Source organism: Oncorhynchus nerka, unplaced genomic scaffold, assembly GCF_034236695.1.
Source record: "Oncorhynchus nerka isolate Pitt River unplaced genomic scaffold, Oner_Uvic_2.0 unplaced_scaffold_10___fragment_2___debris, whole genome shotgun sequence".
NCBI classification, from domain to species: domain Eukaryota; kingdom Metazoa; phylum Chordata; class Actinopteri; order Salmoniformes; family Salmonidae; genus Oncorhynchus; species Oncorhynchus nerka.
In genome coordinates this window covers 8,957-31,294 of record NW_027039970.1, presented here as the reverse complement: position 1 = coordinate 31,294, position 22,338 = coordinate 8,957, and the positions used below count along the sequence as shown (strand labels likewise).

At 41.6% G+C, this 22,338-nt stretch overlaps 2 protein-coding genes and 1 long non-coding RNA gene across 3 annotated transcripts; 1 reads left to right on the top strand and 2 right to left on the bottom strand.

Moving 5' to 3' along the window:
* Positions 1–1,463: 1,463 nt before the first annotated feature.
* LOC115145469 (uncharacterized) lies at positions 1,464–10,326 on the bottom strand. Its single transcript, XR_003865966.2, has 3 exons — positions 10,240–10,326; positions 2,618–2,788; positions 1,464–2,474 (listed from the first exon to the last, which is right to left on the bottom strand). It is a non-coding gene; the product is annotated as an uncharacterized LOC115145469 (long non-coding RNA).
* A 188-nt stretch (positions 10,327–10,514) lies between these two features.
* LOC115145468 (ribonuclease P protein subunit p21-like) lies at positions 10,515–12,260 on the top strand. The gene is made up of 5 exons (XM_029687003.2): positions 10,515–10,598; positions 10,692–10,792; positions 10,984–11,066; positions 11,462–11,596; positions 11,798–12,260. Exons 1-5 carry the CDS (start codon positions 10,542–10,544, stop codon positions 11,914–11,916), a joined length of 495 nt encoding a protein of 164 aa, XP_029542863.1. The 5' UTR covers positions 10,515–10,541; the 3' UTR covers positions 11,917–12,260.
* Positions 12,049–13,789, bottom strand: LOC115145470 (aquaporin-12-like). The gene is made up of 3 exons (XM_029687004.2): positions 13,195–13,789; positions 12,901–13,017; positions 12,049–12,741 (listed from the first exon to the last, which is right to left on the bottom strand). Exons 1-3 carry the CDS (start codon positions 13,787–13,789, stop codon positions 12,617–12,619), a joined length of 837 nt encoding a protein of 278 aa, XP_029542864.1. The 3' UTR covers positions 12,049–12,616.
* Between the last annotated feature and the right edge of the window lie 8,549 nt (positions 13,790–22,338).

Genomic DNA, 22,338 nt, shown 5'->3' with positions numbered 1-22,338 from the left:
AATAATAGTGAAGACATCAAAACTATGAAATAACACATATGGAATCATCTAGTAACCCAAAAAGTGTTAAACAAATCAAAATATATTTGATATTCTTCAAAGTAGCCACCCTTTGTCTTTCAACCAGCTTCATGAGGTAGTCACCTGGAATGGAGGAAGTTTTGCATTTGGAGGATGTTGCATTTGCCATTTTAATGCATAAAAGACAATATAAAAAACTATTGAAGATTACGTTGTGGTTTTTTGAAATTGAATGAAATCAGGCATATTTATGAGTGTTATAGCACGATTTGAAATACATGTACAGTGGGGCAATTGTGCAAGTTCTCCTACTTAAAAAAGATGAGAGAGGCCTGTAATTTTCATCATAGGTACACTTCAACTATGACAGACAAAATGAGAAGAAAAAAAAATCCAGAAAATCACATTGTAGGATTTTTTATGAATTTATTTGCAAATTATGGTGGAAAATAAGTATTTGGTCAATAACAAAAGTTTATCTCAATACTTTGTTATATACCCTTTTTTGGCAATGACAGAGGTCAAACGTTTTCTGTAAGTCTTTTTCACACACTGTTGCTGGTATTTTGGCCCATTCCTCCATGCAGATCTCCTCTAGAGCAGTGATGTTTTGGGGCTGTTGCTGGGCAACACGGACTTTCAACTCCCTCCAAAGATTTTCTATGGGGTTGAGATCTGGAGACTGGCTAGGCCACTTCAGGACCTTGAAATGCTTCTTACAAAGCCACTCCTTCGTTGCCCGGGCGGTGTGTTTGGGGTCATTGTCATGCTGAAAGACCCAGCCACGTTTCATCTTCAATGCCCTTGCTGATGGAAGGAGGTATTCACTCAAAATCTCACGATACATGGCCACATTCATTCTTTCCTTTACACGGATCAGTCGTCCTGGTCCCTTTGCAGAAAAACAGCCCCAAAGCATGATGTTTCCACCCCCATGCTTCACAGTAGGTATGGTGTTCTTTGGATGCAACTCAGCATTCTTTGTCCTCCAAACACGACGAGTTCAGTTTTTACTAAAAAGTTACATTTTGGTTTCATCTGACATTCTCCCAATCTTCTTCTGGATCATTCAAATGCTCTCTAGCAAACTTCAGACGGGCCTGGACATGTACTGGCTTAAGCAGGGGGACACGCCTGGCACTGCAGGATTTGAGTCCCTGGCAGCGTAGTGTGTTACTGATGTTAGGCTTTGTTACTTTGGTCCCAGCTCTCTGCAGATCATTCACTAGGTCCCCCTGTGTGGTTCTGGGATTTTTGCTCACCGTTCTTGTGATCATTTTGACAGGATTTTTTTTCTAATTTTGTGTACCTATGATGAAAATTACAGGCCCCTCCCATCTTTTTAAGTGGGAGAACTTGCACAATTGGTGGCTGACTAAATACTTTTTTGCCCCACTTTATGTTATTAATAAAGAACACATTAAAGCAACTCATAGAGAAGATTACTTTGAGGTTGACTTTAATGAAATCAAAGCCAGTTATGATAATGTTGGAGCACAATCCTTTGTACAACAAACTTATTCACACAATAACTATAGAAATTGGTTTATAATACAAGACATATTCACCGTGATTAGTATAAAATGTTGGTCTTTGTGCAACATTTACACAAAGTAGCCCTCAAAAATAATACAGTGCATTCGGAAAGTATTCAGACCCCTTGACTTTTTCCACATTTTGTTAGGTTACAGCCTTATTCTAAAATGGTACCTGTGAAATAAATACAAATCAAACGAGTCCAAACCACTTCCATCAATGGAAATAGATTTTCAGTTCTTTATTTATTTGTGTGTGTCTGTAGTCACTCCCCCTTCTCCACCATCCAGCTTTACTTTTCAGTCTCATAAAAGGCAGACTGTTTGAGCTCCTGTCAATGCCCTGTGCCAGGTACAGGGAGAAAACTAGATATTTTCCTGCCACTCATGGAAAGCTGGTATGTGTGTGTGAGGGCTGTTGGGGTCTTGTTTCAGCTGCTGGTGGCAGCACCTGTATAGATGGCCAGAGGGATGCTGCTCTGAGGGTTTTCTTTCCTCAGTTTGCGCCTTCCTCACTGCCTACCTGCTTCGAGGTCTACAGCCCCCATTGAAAGAAGGCAGCGGCAGCAACATCCTCAAATGGCATCCTTGAATTGATGAGGCTTTCTGCTGTGTAAGTGCAGGTGGCAGAGGACGTGACAGTGACACTAACCGTTTCACTCTGCAGTAACATAATGCCACAGCTGTGTGTCTCTAGGAGCTTCTCTGGGCTGGTGTTAAGAGCAAAGCAGATCCACCCACTTCAGGATCTCTTCCTCCCTGTGGTGCTTGGCCAGTAGGACATCATTGGCAGCTCTAATGGGCTCTGTCCATCAGCCATGATCCAAGATGAAGAGGCAACCTCATCTCTTGTTGGGCCCAGTGGAGAAGCTGTCAAGGGCAGTGGTGGTGTGGCTGGCAGAGGTGTGCTTGGCCAATCTGAAAGAGAGGCACAATATTATTTTAATAACAAAGACTTTACTATAGACTAACCTAAATCAAGTGTGTGTTTGTGTGTGAGACAAAACAAGTTAGTGCCTGCACACATAAGTTTGTGTGTGATACAGTATAATTTGAATTACCTGTATCCAGCAGGTACTCTTCAGAACAATCCTATTTTGTTGTGGCAGGAGCAGGTGTCAAAAGGGAGTGAGGCAGGACAGCCTGTAGGGAGGACCACTGTTAGTGCTGGGCTGCGCTGCTGGGGCTGGATCAATCTCAGCAGAGAAGAGAGCATGCATGTCGTTCCTCCCCTGAAATAAATGCCCAATTACCTTAGTTTAGCTTTATGATTATTCTAATGTGTGTGTGTGTGTGTGTGTGTGGTGGAGCATGAACTGTGTGATCATGCTGTTTCTTTTTTGTTGTATTCTAAATGCACAATATGAACTTTTCCCGACTGCTCAGTTTACTCGCCCTGGCAATCACTGATGTGTGTGTGTTCATATAACACAGAACTTTGTCAAGCTGACCGAGTCCTTGTAGTAGGAAATTCAGTGATAAGCTTTGGCATCAACTACTATCAACAGTGTAGAGTAAAAAGGGTATCAATCATTCAGATCTGTATTGACATAGACTTAATCATGTGAAGTTACAAAACTTCAAGGACCTAGTCATCGCTCGAGTTTAACAACGGATGTAGGTTACATTGCAAGTACAATGCCCAAGAAAAGTGTTCAGACCCCTTGACTTTTTCCATATTTTGTTAGGTTACAGCCTTATTCTAAAATTGATTATCAATTGACACACAATACTCCATAATGACAAAGCAAAAACAGGTTTTTAGAAAATGCTACAATTACATAAGTGTTCAGAGCCTTTACTCTGTACTTTGTTGAAGCACCTTTGACAGCGATTACAGCCAAGAGTCTTCTTCTGAATGCCGCTACAAGCTTGGCACACCTGTATTTGGGGAGTTTCTACCATTCTTCTCTGCAGATCATCTCAAGCTCTGTCAGGTTGGATGGGGAGCGTTTTTTCAGATCTCTCCAGCAATGTTCGATCAGGTTTGAGTCCGGGCTCTGGCTGGGCCACTCAAGGACATTCAGAGACTTGTCCCGAAGCCAGTCCTGTGTTGTTTTGGCTGTGTGCTTAGGGTCGCTGTCCAGTTGGAAGGTGAACCTTCGCCCCAATCTGAGGTCCTGAGCGCTCTGGAGCAGGTTTTCATCAAGGATCTCTCGGTACTTTCTCCATTTATCTTTGCCTCGATCCTGACTAGTATCCTAGTCCCTGCTGCTGAAAAACATTCCCACCACCATGCTTCACCATAGGGATGGTGCCAGGTTTCCTCCAGACGTAACGCTTGGCATTCAGGCCAAAGAGTTAAATCTTGGTTTCATCAGACCAGAGAATCTTGTTTCTCATGGTCTGAGAGTCTTTAGGTGCCTTTTGGCAAACTCCAATCAACTCAATGCACCATATGTACACATGTCAACCAGGAGCTCTAAAGGGGCAGTCCCGTTTAGTTCCTGTATATACTGGTTACAGAGACGTTGCATAGGCATAGTTCATAGGGTTGGTTTGGCAGTGTCTGGCATCGTCTCCTATCTTAACTTAACTTTTTACGGGTACGTGGGACGGTAGCGTCCCACCTGGCCAACATCCAGTGAAATTGCAGAGCGCGAAATTCAAAAATACTAAATTCAAATATTTAACATTCTTGAAAATATATGTGTTATACATCAAAATAAAGCTTAACTTCTTGTGAATCCAGCCACCATGTCAGATTTCAAAAAGGCCCTACAAGCAAAAGCAAACCATGTGATTATCTGAGGACTGCACCCCGCATACAAACACATGAAAATCATATATCAACCAGGCAGGTGCGAGAAATAACGATGTAAAAAATGCCTTAGCTTTGATGATCTTCTTCTGTTGGCACTCCAAAAGGTCCCAGTTATATCACAAATGGTCCTTTTGTTCGATAATGTCCTTTATATCCATAAAAACTCAGTTTAGCTGGTGCGCTTCAGTCACTAATCCACTCAGTTTCCTTCCATCAAAATGCATACAAAATTAATCCCAAACGTTACTAATAAACTTTTCCAAACAAGTCAAACAAAGTTTATAATCAAACCTTAGGTATCCTAATATGCAAATAAACAATACATTTAAGACTGAGAATAGTATGTTCATTACCGGAGATAAATAAGAAAGAACGCGCTTAACACTACATCCAAAATGGGAGCCACCTAGAAAAACTACAATTTCTGGGTCATTTTTCCAAAATCCAGCCTGAAACTCTTTCTAAAGACTGTTGACATCTAGTGGAAGCCCTAGGAACTGCAATTTGGGAGGACTTGGGCTTATAATTATAGTACTAGCCATTGAAAATAGTGGTAAGCTGAAATATTTTGGGGTGGGGGGTGGTTTGTACTCTGGGTTTCGCCTGCCATATCAGTTCTGTTATACTCAGACATAATTTTAACAGTTTTAGAAACTTTAGAGTGTTTTCTATCTAAATCTACCAATTATATGTATAACCTAGCCTCTGGGCCTGAGTAACAGGCAGTTTACTTTGGGCATGCTTTTCTTCCGGATGTCAAAATACTGCCCCCTACCCCAGAGAGGTCAAAGAACATATTCTGGGCGTTCTGCCAAATAGTCTAAAGGAGGAGGTCATAATGGCCCCACCTCAAGTCTTTACCAGGCACAGGCAGAAACCAAGGATTGTTTATGACACCAAAGACAAGATGCACAAAGTAAAATGTCCTTTAAAGGCACATGAAAGCCCGCTAGGAGTTTGCCAAAAGGCAACTAAAGGACTCTCAGACAATGAGAAACAAGATTCTCTGGTCTGAGGACACAGGACGTGTACTCTGCACATGAGCTGACCAACTGGCAAGTGTCTTCACTGACATTTTCAACCTGTCCCTGACTGAGTCTGTAATACCAACATGTTTCAAGCAGACCACCATAGTTCCTGTGCCCAAGAACACTAAGGTAACCTGCCTAAATGACTACCCACTCGTAACACTCACGTCTGTAGCCATGAAGTGCTTTGAAAGGATGGTCATGGCTCACATCCACACCACTATCCCAGAAACCCTAGAACCACCTAGATTTGCATATCGTCCCAGCAGATCCAAAGATGATGCAATCTCTATTACACTCAACAATGCCCTTTCCCAGCTGGACATAAGGAACACCTACAGTTGAAGTCAGAAGTTTACATACACCTTAGCCAACTGGATTTCAACTCAGTTTTTCCACGATTCCTGACATTTAATCCTAGTAAAAATTCCCTGTCTTAGGTCAGTTAGGATCACCACTTTATTTTAAGAACGTGAGATGTCAGAATGATAGTAGAGAGAATTATTTATTTCAGCTTTTATTTCTTTAATCACATTCCCAGTGAGTCAAAAGTTTACATACATTCAATTAGTATTTGGTAGCATTGCCTTCAAATTGTTTAACTTTGGTCAAACGTTTCGGGTAGCCTTCCACAAGCTTCCCACAATAAGTGAATTTTGGCCCATTCCTCCTGACATAGCTGGTGTAACTGAGTCAGGTTTGTAGGCCTCTTTGCTTGCACACGCTTTTTCAGTTCTGCCCACACATTTTCTATAGGATTGAGGTCAGGGCTTTGTGATGGCCACTTCAATACCTTGATATTGTTGTCCTTAAGCCATTTTGCCACAACTTTGGAAGTATGCTTGGGGTCATTGTCTATTTGGAAGACCCATTTGCGACCAAGCTTCAACTTCCTGACTGATGTCTTGAGATGTTGCTTCAATATATCCACATAATTTTCCATCCTCATGATGCCATCTATTTTGTGAATTGCACCAGTCCCTCCTGCAGCAAAGCACCCCCACAACATGATGCTGCCACCCCCATGCTTCACGGTTGGGATGGTGTTCTTCGGCTTGCAAGCCTCACACTTTTTCCTCCAAACATAACGATGGTCATTATGGCCAAACAGTTCTATATTTGATTCATCAGACCAGAGGACATTTCTCCAAAAAGTACGATCTTTCTCCCCATGTGCAGCTGCAAACCGTAGTCTGGCTTTTTTATGGCGGTTTTGGAGCAGTGGCTTCTTCCTTGCTGAGCGGCCTTTCAGGTTATGTCGATATAGGACTAGTTTTACTGTGGATAAAGATACCTTTGTACTTGTTTCCTCCAGCATCTTCACAAGGTCTTTTGCTGTTGTTCTGGGATTGATTTGCACTTTTTTCACCAAAGCACGTTCATCTCTAGGAGACAGAACGCGTCTCCTTGCTGAGCGGTATGACGACTGTGTGGTCCCATGGTGTTTACACTTGCATAATATTGTTTGTAGAGATGAACGTGGGAACCTTCAGGCATTTGGACATTTCTCCCAAGGATGAACCAGACTTGTGGAGGTCTACAATTGTTTTTCATTTACATTTACATTTACATTTACATTTAAGTCATTTAGCAGACGCTCTTATCCAGAGCGACTTACAAATTGGTGCTTTCACCTTATGACATCCAGTGGAACAGCCACTTTACAATAGTGCATCTAGGTCTTTTAAGGGGGGGGGGGGTGAGAAGGATTACTTTATCCTATCCTAGGTATTCCTTAAAGAGGTGGGGTTTCAGGTGTATCCGGAAGGTGGTGATTGACTCCGCTGTCCTGGCGTCGTGAGGGAGTTTGTTCCACCATTGGGGGGCCAGAGCAGCGAACAGTTTTGACTGGGCTGAGCGGGAACTGTACTTCCTCAGTGGTAGGGAGGCGAGCAGGCCAGAGGTGGATGAACGCAGTGCCTTTGTTTGGGTGTAGGGCCTGATCAGAGCCTGGAGGTACTGAGGTGCCGTTCCCCTCACAGCTCCGTAGCTCCGTTTTTCTGAGGTCTTGGCTGATTTCTTTTGATTTTCCCATGATGTCAAGCAAAGAGGTACTGAGTTTGAAGGTAGGCCTTGAAATACATCCACAGGTACACCATCAATTGACTAAAAGTATGTCAATTAGCCTATCAGAAGCTTCTAAAGCCATGACATAATTTTCTGGAATTTTCCAAGCCGTTTAAAGGCACAGTCAACTTAGTGAATGTAAACTTCTGACCCACCGGAATTGTGATACAGTGTATTATAAGTGAAATAATCTGTCTGTAAACCATTGTTGGAAAAATTACTTGTGTCATGCATAAAGTTGATGTCCTAACCGACTTGCCAAACTATAGTTTGTTAACAAGACATTTGTGGAGTGGTTGAATAATTCGTTTTAATGACTCCAACCTAAGTGTATGTAAACTTCCGACTTCAACTGTATGTGAGAATGCTACAGATCAGCGTTCAACACCATAGTGCCCTCCAAGCTAATAACTAAGCTAAGGACCCTGGGACTAAACACCTCCCTCTGCAACTGGATCCTGGACTTCCTGACGGTCCGCCCCCAGGTGGTAAGAGTAGGTAACAACACATCTACCACGCTGATCCTCAACATGGGGGCCCCTCAGGGGTGTGTGCTCAGTCCCATCCTGTACTCCATGTTCACTCATGATTGCATGGCCAGGCACGATTCCAACACCATCATCAAGTTTGCTGATGACACAACAGTGGTAGGCCTGAACACCGACAACGATGAGACAGCCTATAGGGAGGAGGTCAGAGACCTGGCCGTGTGGTGCCAGGACAACAACCACTCCCTCCACGTGATCAAGACAAAGGCGATGATTGTGGACTACAGGAAAAAGAGGACTGAGCATGCCCCATTCTCATCAACGGGGCTGTAGTTGAGCAGGTTGAGAGCTTCAAGTTCCTTGGTGTCCACATCACCAACAAACTATCATGGTCTAAGCACACCAAGACAGTCATGAAGAGGGCACGACAAAACCTATTCCCCCTCAAGAGACTGAAAAGATTTGGCATGGGTCCTCAGATCTTCAAAAGGTTCTACAGCTAAACCATCGAGAGCATGGTTGCATCACTGCCTGGTAAGGCAACTGCTCGGCCTCCGACCGCAAGGCACAACAGAGGGTAGTGTGTACGGCCCAGTACATCACTGGAGCCAAGCTTCCTGCCATCCAGGACCTCAGAGGAAGGCCCTAAAAATTGTCAAAGGCTCCAGCCACCCTAGTCATAGACTGTTCTCTCTGCTACCGCACGGCAAGTGGTACCGGAGCGCCAAGTCTAGGTCCAAAAGGCTTCTAAACAGCTTTTACCCCCAAGCCATAACCCCTCTTTTATACTGCTGCTACTCTGTTTATTATCTATGCATAATCACTTACCTCAATTACCTCTAACCGGTGCCCCCGCACATTGACTCTGTATCGGTACCACCTGTATGTAGCCTCGCTATTGTTATTTTATTGCTGCTGTTTATTTATTTGTTACTTTTATTTTCAAATTTCTACTTATCTATTTTTTACTTAACACTTACTTTTTCTTATCTTCTTAAAGCATTGTTGCTTAAGGACTTGTAAGTAAGTATTTAATTGTAAGGTGTTGTATTCGGTCACATGTGACCAATACGATTTGATTTGATGAAACCAAGATTGAACTCTTTGGCCTGAATGCCAAGCATCAGGTCTGGAGGAAATCTGGTACCATCTCTACGGTGAAGCATGGTGGTGGCAGCATCATAGTGTGTGGATGTTTTTCAGAGGCAGAGACTGGTAAACTAGTCAGGATGGAGGGAAATATGAATGGAGCAAAGTACAGAGATCCTTGATGGCAACCTGCCCCAGAGTGCTCAGAACCTCAGACCGGGGGTGAAGGTTCACCTTCCAACAGGACAACAATCCTAAGCACACAGCCAAGACCATGCAGGACTTGATCGGGACAAGTCTCTCAATGTCCTTGAGTGGCCCAGCAAGACCCGGACCGATTGAATATCTCTGGAGAGACCTGAAAATAGCTGTGCAGTGACATTCCCCATCCAACCTGACAGAGCTTGAGAGGATCTGCAGAGAAGAATGGGAGAAACTCCCCAAATAGAGGTGTGCCAAGCTTATAGCGTCATACCCAAGAAGACTCGAGACTGTAATCGCTGCCAAAGGTCTCTGAATACTCATGTAAATATGATATCAGTTTTTTTTTAATTAATTTGCAAACATTTTTAAAAACCTGTTTTTGCTTTGTCATTGTGGGGTATTGTGTGTGGATTGTTGAGGGGGAAAAACGATGTAATCCATTGTAGAATAAGGCTGTAATCTAACAAAATGTGGAGAAGGTGAAGGTCTGAATACTTTCCAAATGCATTGTGTAAAGATGATATCTCTATCATTCTCTATGTTTACCACATATTAGGGGTGCGCAGGTCAGCTGTTTGTTCACCTGCGCACACCTGCATTTGCTAATAATCCATCCACAACTGCCTGACTATATGTGATAAAATTTAAATCTGAGGCCCGCACCGAACCTTAAGGCTATGTGAGGTTATATACCTACAGTCAGTGTTCAGATTTCATTTTCCATTTAACCCTTATAAACAGTAGGCTACAGTTCCCTTGACATGACATAGGCCAATTTGAAGTCCTGCCTTGTGACTGTCGAATATGTATTGCGCCTCACAATCATGACACGTAACATAGCTGGCACTGCTATCATCCTCTGTTATCACTTCACCAAATATATAATTTTATGGCCAACCCTTCTCTTTATTTTAAATTCTCCTTCAGCATCTTTTATCTTATTGAATTAAACTTCGACAATGGCCCTTTTCCTCCGTGGATTGACATTAACGTTAACCTTAATATGCGAGGTTAAAATTGTGATTTGAAAGGACATGTCCTACCTGCTAAATCTGTGCCATTCAGGTCTCCATAGTGTCAGATCTATCATGCCAGAGTTCGTTCAGAGGCTGATCAGTAGTCAGAGGATTTAGCAACTGCTTAGATTTAGCAAACGAATGTTAGTAGCTAGTGAAGCTAGACGAATTTGAGGGCACATCTGTTGCTTGCGTAGAACATTGTTTAGTAGGGTAGTAATTTAGCAATACATACATATAACGTTAGCTAAAATAGCTAGCCTAACGTTGACGTTACATACTTAGTAACGTTAGCTGGCTAATTTAGCATAGCAATCCACATCCATGCAATGGCAGGAAACGTGAAAGACAAGGAGGCTTTTCAAAGACTGAACTTCCTGTATCAGGTACGTTTTCTTGATTTCTAGTAATCCAGCTATACCTTTGGCTTTATAACTAATATTCTCAGAATTCTTTAATATGACATTGATTTCTTGCAGGCTGCACACTGTGTTTTGTCTCAAACCTCTGAGAATGTGGAGTTAGCTCGTTTTTACTGCTTCACTCAGAAGACAATCGCAAAACGTTTGGTACTGAGACAGTGAGTAACATACACTAACAATATCATATAACGTTAAACTCTTGTCAGAAAACATATGGTGTTACATTTGCATCAATAAAGGTTGTAACGTTCATATCATGTTAGAATACATGACAGAAAGAAGTTTGAAACATGTCTGCTAAAACGATGACAACTAGGGCATGACTATAATGTTATTAATGTCTTTATAGAGACCCCTCAGTGAAAAGAACATTATGTAAGAAGTGCTGCTCTTTGCTGGTCCCAGGAGTAACTGCCACAGCCAGACAGAGAAGTAAGTTTATTCATGCAAGACTAAGTCACTTTGTACATGCTATATATATATATATATATATATATACTTATACATATATAGATACTTATACATACTTATATATATATATAACTAAATAGACGGCCACCTAACCAGTACATCACTGGGGCCAAGATTGGCAAATAAATTCATAAAAAATCCTACAATGTGATTTTCTGGACTTTTTTCCCTCATTTTGTCTGTCATAGTTGAAGTGTACCTATGATGAAAATTACTGGCCTCTCTCATCTTTTTAAGTTCGAGAACTTGCACAATTTGTGGCTGACTAAATACTTTTTTTGCCCCACTGTATGTATCATCCTCATGAGATTTTGAAAGTACTGAGTGGAAGTAACTCAAGCTTTTTCTCTCTCAAGGGACTAAGCATAGAAACCGCATGACTGTCCTGCGATGTCTTCGCTGTGGGCAGTGCAAGAGGTTCCTAAACCACCCGGAGCATCGCCTGTGGGTGGACCAGCCTGAGGCTCAGCTGGAGAACCAATCACAGCCAGGTGATTTTTACCCTGGAACAACTCCACTACATTGCAGTTATGTATCATATTGGGGGGACAACTAAGTACCGTCATGTACACTCTCCTACATATTCATTTGGACAGTAAAAAATCTCAAATGTTTTCTGTTTCTTTATGCCACTTTTCGTCCATCTCAGAGGGAGGCCATGGTGTTTAACCTTTGTCCTTTCTGTTTTGCAGAACAAGGTCCCTCCACTAAAGAGTTGAAGGAGAAAGTAGATGGACCCATATCGCAGCTATCCTCCACAGGGCCTTCCTCTACCCAGCACCAGGTGCCTCCATCCAATCCCAAAACCTGAGCCCTGGGGCCTCAGTAGCCCATTCACAAATGGACATAGCTGCTTTGTGTGGCATTGACACATATAGTTAAAAAATATCATAAATGTTTGAATATGATTTTTTTTTTTTTTTCAGTGGTATGATGTAACAGGTTGTCATTGTAATGGGAGAGGTTGAGGTTGGTTAAAAATACATTTGATGTTTAATCTACCTCAACGTGCTCACAGTGTACAGGAAGTTCAGGAACGACAACCAATGTTAAATGTCCTTTTCATAAAAATGTATTTTTAATTTATTTATTACTTCTGTAAGAACACAGGCGATATGAGTTGTAACTTGTACTATCATAAATGTACAGATGTTCTACAGCCCACACCTTTTTTGTCAGTAACTTAAGGAGAGAATAGGCTGTTGAATATAATGCTCAGTGCATTTTATTTTACTAGGCAAGTCAGTTAAAAACAAATTCTTATTTTCAATGACGGCCTAGGAACAGTGGGTTAACTGCCTGTTCAGGGGCAAAACGACAGATTTGTACCTTGTCAGCTCGGGGGTTTGAACTTGCAACCTTTCGGTTACTAGTCCAATGCGCTAACCACTAGGCTACCCTGCCGTCCCTAATGTAATATCTTCTCCCAATAGGAACAAAATTGAGTAGTGTGTTCCTAATGCACTCATATGTCCTATATTGCCTCAGCTGAGGTGGATGATGTCTTTCTTTCACTTTTTCTTTTCATCTCCGTCCCCCTTTGGCACCTGTACGTGGGTCTTCTGGGAATACAGCAGATTCTTTGCAAAAATCCTGGGGATGTGACCCATGTACAGGAGAAGGGCCAGGGTCATTCCTGAAAGAGGATATCTGTATTACCAGCTTGATAAGCAATTATGCCTCATTGTTATGCATAAAGCCTGTTTCACACATTACCTTTGGCAATTACATTTTGTCTATTGGTATCCTTTTATTAGGGGTTTGTATATAATGAACAATTTCTGATTTGACTTACCAATAATGGGCCCAAGGCAGTAGACCACTGAGTACTCCGTAAAGGTAAACCCAGGACAGTAGAAGGTAAGGCCATAGGCCAGGGAGGGGTTCAGGAAAGCTGAGGTATAACCACTGGCTGACATGCATAGAAAGATGAGTTATCGAAACGGAATGCAGAAATAGATTTTGCTCTGACAAACAAATATAACACAAAGAAAACAGCATATAGGCCTATGCAACTTTAATGATTATCTCTACTGAAATGTCTTTCTATATTTGAGGCGCGATGGTTGTCATCGTGGGCTTTACTTACCTGCATGGGAGAGAAGGGTGAGCACAGCTGCAAAGAAAGGCACCCGAACCAACGCAGCGCGACATCTCAGGCTGAGGTATATCAGATAAAAGATGAATGCACACACACACTCACAATAGACCCCCTGCACCAGGGAGACACGCAGGGCTGTGCTGCACTCCCTGAATAGCAGGTTCTTAATTATGTGCATGTCATTGAGCTCCATTGCCCAGTAGTAGCCAGCTACAATCAGGGCCAGGTGTGCCCCCAGGAACTGAGCAGCCAAAGCCAGCAGAGTGTGCAGAGTAGGGGTCTCCAGCAGCAGGAAATTCATCAGAGTCAGGGAGGGGTTTCCAGTGGCTCCAGCACAGATCACACCATGGGTCAGCAGCACCACAAACCGTAGGGTCAGAGTAACATCTGATCCCAGTCCCTCTGCCCACTCACCAATCTCTATAATGGTCAGCACCTCCAGCCAGCATGCCACCAGCACAAATGAGGTTGTGAACTCAAATGCAAAGCTCAAACAAGGCCATTTTCTGAAAAGGACTCTAAAGACTGCACCAAACGCCACAACAGCAAGAAAGTAAACAAGGGAGACATCAAGTTCAGACATAGTTAGGTTCACAGATGCTAGCTACTACACCTCGCTGGTTCTTCTCACACAGTGTATGACTTGTTGGGCAGTTTGCTGTCTGTGTGATTGTGACAACGTGGAGAAGTGTTTTTCTCAACACAGAAACACTGACTTTTCATCCCACACCACCTGCCAAAATACACACTGCCCTTTTCGAGGTCAATTCAGGAAAGTTACTTTGCCCCAGGGATAAGGGCAAATTACTTCTGTGACTTACAACAAAGATATAGTTTATTGACCCTGAGGGAAATGTATGTTAAACCTTAATAATGCTTGTGTACTAAGATATCCTTCAAGCCTAGACATTGGACTTGAGATTGTTAAAAAAATAACTCATATAACATAGAAAGGTGTGTGCGCGCATTGATATAGGCCTGTTCTAACTTCTGTGTGTGTGTAGAATGAACCCATGATGTCCGGGCACTCAACCGAGAATGTGACAGAAACTGACTGGTTCCTCTTGATCCTGGACAGACTAAAGGTTATATCCTGCACACCAGTAACAGAGCTATTGTTCTGTTTTGGAACCTGTTTCTGGGGAAAGATTGTGGTGGAGAAATCAGAATCAGCTAAGTAACACAGATATTTAAGATGTCTTATCTGCAGAATATGCTTACATGATTGAACTGTTGAAACTGTTATTAGAATATCTCCTTTCGGGCTCTGGTGTTGGCAGCTGCGCTTCCTCCCTCATGGGCCGCAGTCACCTTGGGTCCAGAGAGGGGAGAAGTCTGCCTTATCTATCACGTCCCTGTTGCTATACAGAATATCAGCAAGGAGTATGGCAAAGGAGATCAGAAGGAAACATTGTTTCCATATGTGAACTGTGTGTCTTTATTGCATACCATGTGAAGGGATGGTGTGAGTAATGGGGAACCAATCACTTGTCTCCACAGTGTCTGTGTCAGTCACCTCCAAGGGGGAGATAGTTTCCAACTTGAACTAGGGGAGAGAACAAAGTAACAACAAATGTCCCAAGTTCTTAGTACTGAACAAAACAAGTTATTTGTATTTGGGGCCCAAGGTCTGGCACAGGATGTGTGGGGTTAGTGTTTGGAACCATTGTACGTCATATCTGAAGTTGCGCCTATCCTGAGATAGTATTTAACCCAGAAGCTAACTCCACTCTGTGGGCTCTCACTCCACCACCTGCGGGGGTGGGGCGACCAGTCTCCTTGTTGTAACAAGTCTTTTAATAAAATTAATACTTTGAATGATTATTCATTTAGCCTCTCCTCATTATTGATTAAGGGTAGAAATTCCACCACAACACCAAGAAAAAAAAGGTAATATTACCTGGTCTGATTTCTCTGAAGAACATACACTGAACAAAAATATGAATGCAACATGTAAGTAAAGTGTTGGTCCTTGTTTCATGTGCTGAAATGTGCTGAAATAAAACATCCCAGAAACTTCCCATATGCAATTTCTCTCAAATGTTGTGCAGAAATTTGTTTACATCCCTGTTAGTGAGCATTTCTCCTTTGCCAAGATAATCCATCCACCTGACAAATGTGACATGTCAAGAAGCTGATTAAACAGCATGATCATTACACAGATGCACCTTGTGCTGAGGACAATAAAAAGCCATTCTATAATGTGCAGTTTTGTCACAACACAATGCCACGGATGTCTCAAATTTTGAGGGAGTGTGAAACTGGCATGCTGAGTGCAGGAATATCCACAAGAGCTGTTGCCAGAGAATTTAATGTTTATTTCTCTACCATAAGCCACTTTCAATGTTGTTTTAGAGAGTTTGGCAGTACATCCAAATCGGCCTTAGACCATGTGTATGATGTCGTGTGGGTGAACGGTTTGCCCCATGTTGGCGGTGGGATTATGGTATGGGTAGGCATAAACAATGGACAACGAACAGAATTGCATTTATCGGTGGGATTTTTTAATGCACAAAAACTCTTTGACGAGATCCTGAGGCCCATTGTGAGGCCCATTTTTTAAAGTTATCTGTGACATATCTGTATTCCCTTGCATGTGAAATCCATAGATTAGGACCTAATTACTATTTCCTCATATGAACTGTAACCCAGTAAAATCATAGAAATTGTTGTATGTTGCATTTTAATATTTTTTCAGTATACCTTACTGTGATTCCGTTTTTCTCCTTTAGCTAAGTGTATTGGCATATAGGTTGACTGATGAATGTACAGTACTTTATGTTCTTAGACCACGGAAGCAGCATTGTTTTCTATTTATATATTGTCCAAAATATGTGGAATTGTTCCTGGGTCAAATTATTCCATCTTTATAATGGTGGGTGAACGCCTGATTACACGAGCCTCGTTGGCGCAGTAGGCAGCGCGTCAGTCTCATAATCTGAAGGTCGTGAGTTCGAGCCTCACACGGGGCAGATGTTTTACATTTACTAGTGACATTTGAGATCTCAATTTATTTTTGACCTATGAATGCGAACACAAGTTAATACATAGATAAATATGATATCAATCCGGCGCTACGGTTGGTAGAACTGCTTTTACATCACTAATTCCACGACTGACCACACGGTGGACGCGGTGTTCTGTTTTAGATTCATCTCTGCAGGCTAGAGAAGCATATACACTATAAATCAATCATTAGGACTATACATTGTGTTATTAGAAGAAAAACAATATGTTATTCGAGCTCCAATTGCTGTGGTATTGTTTTAAATGATCGCACAAGGAATAGCCAACATCTATGAACAAAGAACCCACTATATAATTTTGCACTTTAAGAACGTTTTTCTTTTAGTCAATCTTGTGTGATGTTTCAAACCGAGAATTTCAAAGATAGTGTAGGCCGGTTTGCGCGGTGTGTGTGAGAGAGAGGGAGCGAGAGAGAGAGCGCTCAGCTGTATCCAAAGAACAGCGTTTCACTTTCTGAAGCGCATGGATTTTAACTGGAAAGCCCACTGAGAGAGGGAACGTCGTACGCTCTATTGAACAGACCCAAAATGTGATATTCTAACAGATCGATCCAGTTGACAAGGACTGCGAATTTATTTTGGGATTGTATTACTTAAATAGCTTATTCGGCTACTTTTACAAACGACCATACCACTGCTAGGATACCTTGATAGTCTATCTGATTGAAATGGTGCGATGTTCCAAACAATACTCCAACGCGTTGACTTTTGGTTGATTTACCTTACAGTTGTACTATGTGGAGCTTCAGGTGCAGGAGTGCACAGTTGCCATGAGGTTAAAACGGCGTTTCAATTGCGCCAGATCGGTCCGTTGAAATGGGTCCCCGAGGCACCTGGAACAGGTTAGTGCGCACTTGACTTGTAGGTCCTAACACAATTTCTCAGCAGAATGTCCAGGAGCCACTTTGCACGTGTGCGTGCTGTGTACCCGTTTATTTTCCACAGGGAATTGATAAATCACAATCATAAAATGTAACTACAGTAGCCTAGGTCTAAAGACAGATTCAAGCAAATATGCCTAGTAAGTAGTAGTTGATGCTTATCTTTGTTTAATGACTATCCTAAGAATTGGAAGTAAGTCCCTGTGAAGGGAGGCCATCTCTTGTTTCTTTTCTTTTCAAATACTGAGTTTATTATATGGATGTACTGGCACTAACAGTCACAATCAATAACATTGCAGTTATATATCAGCTTATTATTTGGCAAGCAACAAAAAGCAATCAAACCATTTAAATCAAATCAATCTGGTTTCCTTCACAAATGCACCCCAAAAATCTTCTCTCTCTCTCTCTCTCTCTCTCAACCCCAGTCCTCAATGGACAGGTCAAGTGGCGGTGACCTGAGCACAATAACTGAGCTGCACGTTGTGTATGATTGTCTATTCTACAGTGTATATATACAGTGCATTCGGAAAGTATTCAGACCCCTTAACTTTTTCCACATTTTGTTACATTACATCCTTATTCTAAAATTGATTAAATAATTTTCCCCACTCATCAATCTACACACAATTCCCAATAATGACAAAGCGAAAACAGTTTTTTAGAAATGTGTAAATGTATTAAAAAGAAAAAACAGAAATACCAAGACAACACAGGAGTGGCTTCAGGACAAGTCTCTGAATGTCCTTGAGTGGCACAGCCAGAGCCCGGACTTGAACCCGATCGAACATCTCTGGAGAGACCTGAAAATAGCTGTGCAGCGACGCTCCCCATCCATCCTGACAGAGCTTGAGATGATCTGCAGAGAAGAATGGGAGAAACTCACCAAATACAGGTGTGCCAAGCTTGTAGCATCATACCCAAGATGAATCGAGGCTGTAATCGCTGCCAAAGGTGCTTCAAAAAAGTACTGAGTAAAGGGTCTGAATACTTATGTAAATGTGATATTTCAGTTTTACATATTTAATAAATTTGCAGACATTTAAAACTTTTTTTGCGGGGGTTTGTCATTATGGGGTATTGTGTGTAGATTGCTGAGGATTTACTTTTATTTAATCCATTTTAGTATAAGGCTGTAACGTAACAAAATGTGGAAAAAGTCAAGTGGTCTTTCCGAATGTACTGTAAGTCTGTCACCTGTCATCAGTTACATGATAGATTTGTTTCCACAATTCCTTCATGATTGACACATGCAATGACTTAGGCCCAGTTGAGTTTGTAAGTAAGCATGTTGTTAACTCTGGTGAGCATCACTCCCTCTGCATCCTCTCTACACCCTTGGAGATTTTGTATCTGGACTTTGATTCAGCTACGTCCAGCCAGCCTGATAACCGAAGTCTATTTCTGAAGCTCTTTCTCACTCTCATTTCTGGCTCCACTGTCCCAGCTTGGTGTATTAGTTTCATATGGGAGATAAATCAGTATAATCACCCTGGACCTCATCCAAATGAGATTGTAGCAGAGGAAGCTTTGCTAACTCAAAGGGAACTTGAATACAGGGGATGGGTATATATGAGAACTAGTAGAAGTGTAGAGAAACAATGTCTTTGAACCATTTATTTACTCAACTATTTGGGTAAGTATTATTAATCACATTTGGTCAAAGCTTCCAACACACTTAGTTTATGTTTTTCACATTTGAGGTCTGTGTCATGCTCAAGTTTGCTTTCCTCTTCTTTCCCAGATGGCGAACTGCAGATCTGCAAGCACGCAGGCCCGTCGTGTTGCACACGCAAGATGGAGGAGAGTTACCAGGCAGCAGTGCGCAGAGAGACTCTCCAGAATATCCGTTCCTACAGCTTTGAGCTCAAGTACCTCATCGTGGGCCACGCCTCTGCCTTCCAGGGTAAGGATAGGGACAGGATGGAGGGGTAAGGGAGATAGATATGTGGGACAGGAGAATGAGATGATAGGACAGATTCACTGTGTAAAGCCTTGGGACCACTATGGCCCTCTGCGCCCCTCAGTAAGGGGTCAATTCTGAAGTCCATGAACAATGTTTCATGTCAGTGTGACTGCCACTTGGTTTGGTTTAATTACATCTTTTGATTTACTTAAAAATCAGTCTCACCTCATTGAATGGAATGGGCTCTGAACCGACACGCAGCCAAAAGTATTTTGTTCTGATAAAGGCAAAAATGTTACGTTATTACAGCTGCAGGTAGCCTAGTGGTTGGAGTGTTGGGCCAGTAACCAAAAGGTTGATGGAGCACATCCCCGAGCTGACAAGGTAAAAATCTGTCGTTCTGCCCCTGAACAAGGCAGCTACCCCACTGTTCCCCGGTAGGTCGTCTTTGTTAAGAATTTGTTCTTAACTGACTTGCCTAGTTAAATGTAAATTACACTCAGTAGTAACACAATATTTGACCATCATATATCAAAAACTATGATATTTTGTTGAGAGAATCCGAGAACCACTTCAGTGGTATTGGATATTTGTACTGTTCAATATTGGCTTTTAAAGCAAACATTTAGTCAGGCCCCACATTAAGCAAATAATCTCTCAGAGAAAGAGAACTTGACCTCTGCTCTATCTCTTTGTCTCTGTTTCTCGATGTCTGCCTCCGCTTCGCTCTCTCTCTCTCGCTCTCTCTCTTTCACTCGCTCTCTCCCTCTCTCCCATTTAGAGTAGAGAATACACAGTATGTCTTGTTTTGAACCAATGAATGAAAGGGAGTGAAAAATGTTTACATTCACTGAGTATCCCTGGAGATGTGTTACCATTTGAAATCAATCTGTCTCTAACGAGGTGTCTTGAATGGGAGTGAAGAATAGTGGGTTTGTCCTGCTCTGCTTTTCACAGAGAGAGTGGCTGGTCCCTGGCTTCTCAGAAAGGGAGGCTTTCTTGGGGTTTTATCCCTGCTGAAAAGAGACAGATGATGTAAGTGAGTGATGTGGACAGTGTCCTCTGAGCAGCCTCGGTCCTGGCCGATATGCCGCCCTAGACAAGACAAAAAATTTGCTGCCCCGCTCCTATCCCTGCAAAGTACAATAGTAGCCTAGGTCAGTGTTGGCCTGCAATGCACTATCCATGTGGTAGCCTACCGTTTGTAAAAACAGGCCTGATAACTGAAAAAAAGACTTAAGACTAAAAATTGTGTCTATTCAAGCTCTGAATACCAGCTACTGTGTCTGAAAGTAAATTGAAATACATTTGCCAAAATGATACAATTCCACCTGTCTTTTCAAACATATTTCACCAGAGAGCCTGACTTAACACCAGAGGGTCATTAGCTTCTTAAAAAAAATACATTGCGCATTGTTTAAAATCACATGAGTGTAGGCCTATGCCTTTTTGGGAAGTCCACAATTTGGGCAGCGCGCTTGACAATAGGCCTAGCTGATTATTGAGTTGAGGCTGTCAGTGAAAATCATCTAAAATACATGTGAAGATAATGTGTCTTGAATATAATTTTAAATGTTGAGACAAGAAGGGGAGGGGTGGGTGGCGAGGATATAGGCACATCTCTCTCCAGAATACACTCTGCTCTCCAGTATGCGCTCAGCTGTCTCCCGACAATTCTTGCACATGAATTGTTTCATTTGTGTAAATTGTTTGTCATTTGATTGTGTATTTTTATCAATTCCCCGTCACCAGTAGTAAATTTACCGTTAATCCCTGTCATTTGGTTTAATTCATTTCTGTTAATGCATGTATTAATTACAGTCATTTACCGTTCTCATTCTCGAAGTGGAAACATTGTTTGCATAGTTCCCAACCTACTACACTTGTGAGAAACAAGTTTTGTTTTATTTCATACCATCATTTACAAGTTTTGTTTTATTTCATACCATCATTTACAAGTTTTGTTTTATTTCATACCATCATTTACAAGTTTTGTTTTATTTCATACCATCATTTACAAGTTTTGTTAATTTTTTCGATTGTCTTTTGTTTGGAGCCCTCCATGTGAGCAATGAGCATGTGTCTGCCCACTGGGGACAAACTGGTTGAATCAACGTTGTTTCAATGTCATTTGTCAACGTATTGTGACGTGGAATCTAGGTGGAAAATACATTGGATTTCAAAAAGTTATCAATGTAAACTGTTGTTTGAGGGTGAAATTTCAACGACAGGATTATGTCATCATGGTAGCCAAATTTGAACATAGACAAACTTTGTATAAAATATGTTGAATTTGTACCTTTAAAGCAATGTCAGATTTTCAATGTTATATCTACTATCAGAAAGTAGCTAGACCGGGCAGCACCTCCTACTGGAGAATTGATCTGTCTACAGCTACCCCTTGGTCTCCCATCCAAGGTTTTCTAGCTATGATATTTGTCACTGACTATTACCAATGTGTAATCGTGAGAATGATTGTTGCGAGATCTCCACATAAAAATTAAATAGATTCACTGCTGCTATCAAAGTAATTCTGAACGGTAGGTTTAACAGAGCAAATTAAATTTAACCATCCTTTATCAATCATCAATGATGCTATGTAGGCCTATTTAGTGTAGCATTTGCAAAGTCATCAACAGCAAATTATTGAATTCAAACCAGAATTCAACAAAAAAAATAGACAATACAATAGGCCAAGGATTTCAAGCTCTGGTTGATTGCAGATTTGATATTTAGTGACATTGAATTGTGTTTGGTTGTCAACACAATCAAATATAGTAATTTAAAGTACATGGAACTATCCAAGCAGAAGATACATCTGTGCTAGAGGTCGTCTCGGGGCCAAAGAGTTGAACCCGTTCCAAACTGGACCCTACCTGAATTGTTTTAAGAATTGCTTTAAGATGTCATACCATGGATCATTTAGATATTTGAATTTGAGGACCGCTTTATGTATAAAAATAAGAATATTTAAATGGAAAAAAGACAAGGAATAAAGTTTTGAAGTGTCTGTCCTATATCTAGGAAATATAAGAAAGCGACTGCACTTGAAGAAATTCTCAAAGTTCGTGAAATTTTCCGCATTGACTGACCTTCATGTCTTAAAGTAATGATGGACTGTTGTTTCTCTTTGCTTATTTGAGCTGTTCTTGCCATCATATGGACTTGGTCTTTTACGAAATGGGGCTATCTTCTGTATCCCACCCATACCTTGTCACAACACAACTGATTGGCTCAAATGCATTAAGGAGGAAAGAAATTCCACAAATGTACTTTTAACAAGACACTCCTGTTAATTGAAATGCATTCCAGGTGACTA

Coding starts and splice junctions, on each gene's coding strand:
- LOC115145468 (XM_029687003.2), top strand. CDS start 10,542: ATGGCAGGAAACGTGAAAGACAAGGAGGCTTTTCAAAGACTGAACTTC. Junction 10,599..10,691: donor GACTGAACTTCCTGTATCAG/GTACGTTTTCTT, acceptor GATTTCTTGCAG/GCTGCACACTGTGTTTTGTC. Junction 11,067..11,461: donor TGCCACAGCCAGACAGAGAA/GTAAGTTTATTC, acceptor TTCTCTCTCAAG/GGACTAAGCATAGAAACCGC.
- LOC115145470 (XM_029687004.2), bottom strand. CDS start 13,789: ATGTCTGAACTTGATGTCTCCCTTGTTTACTTTCTTGCTGTTGTGGCG. Junction 13,018..13,194: donor CACCCTTCTCTCCCATGCAG/GTAAGTAAAGCC, acceptor TATGCATGTCAG/CCAGTGGTTATACCTCAGCT. Junction 12,742..12,900: donor CTGCCTTGGGCCCATTATTG/GTAAGTCAAATC, acceptor ATCCTCTTTCAG/GAATGACCCTGGCCCTTCTC.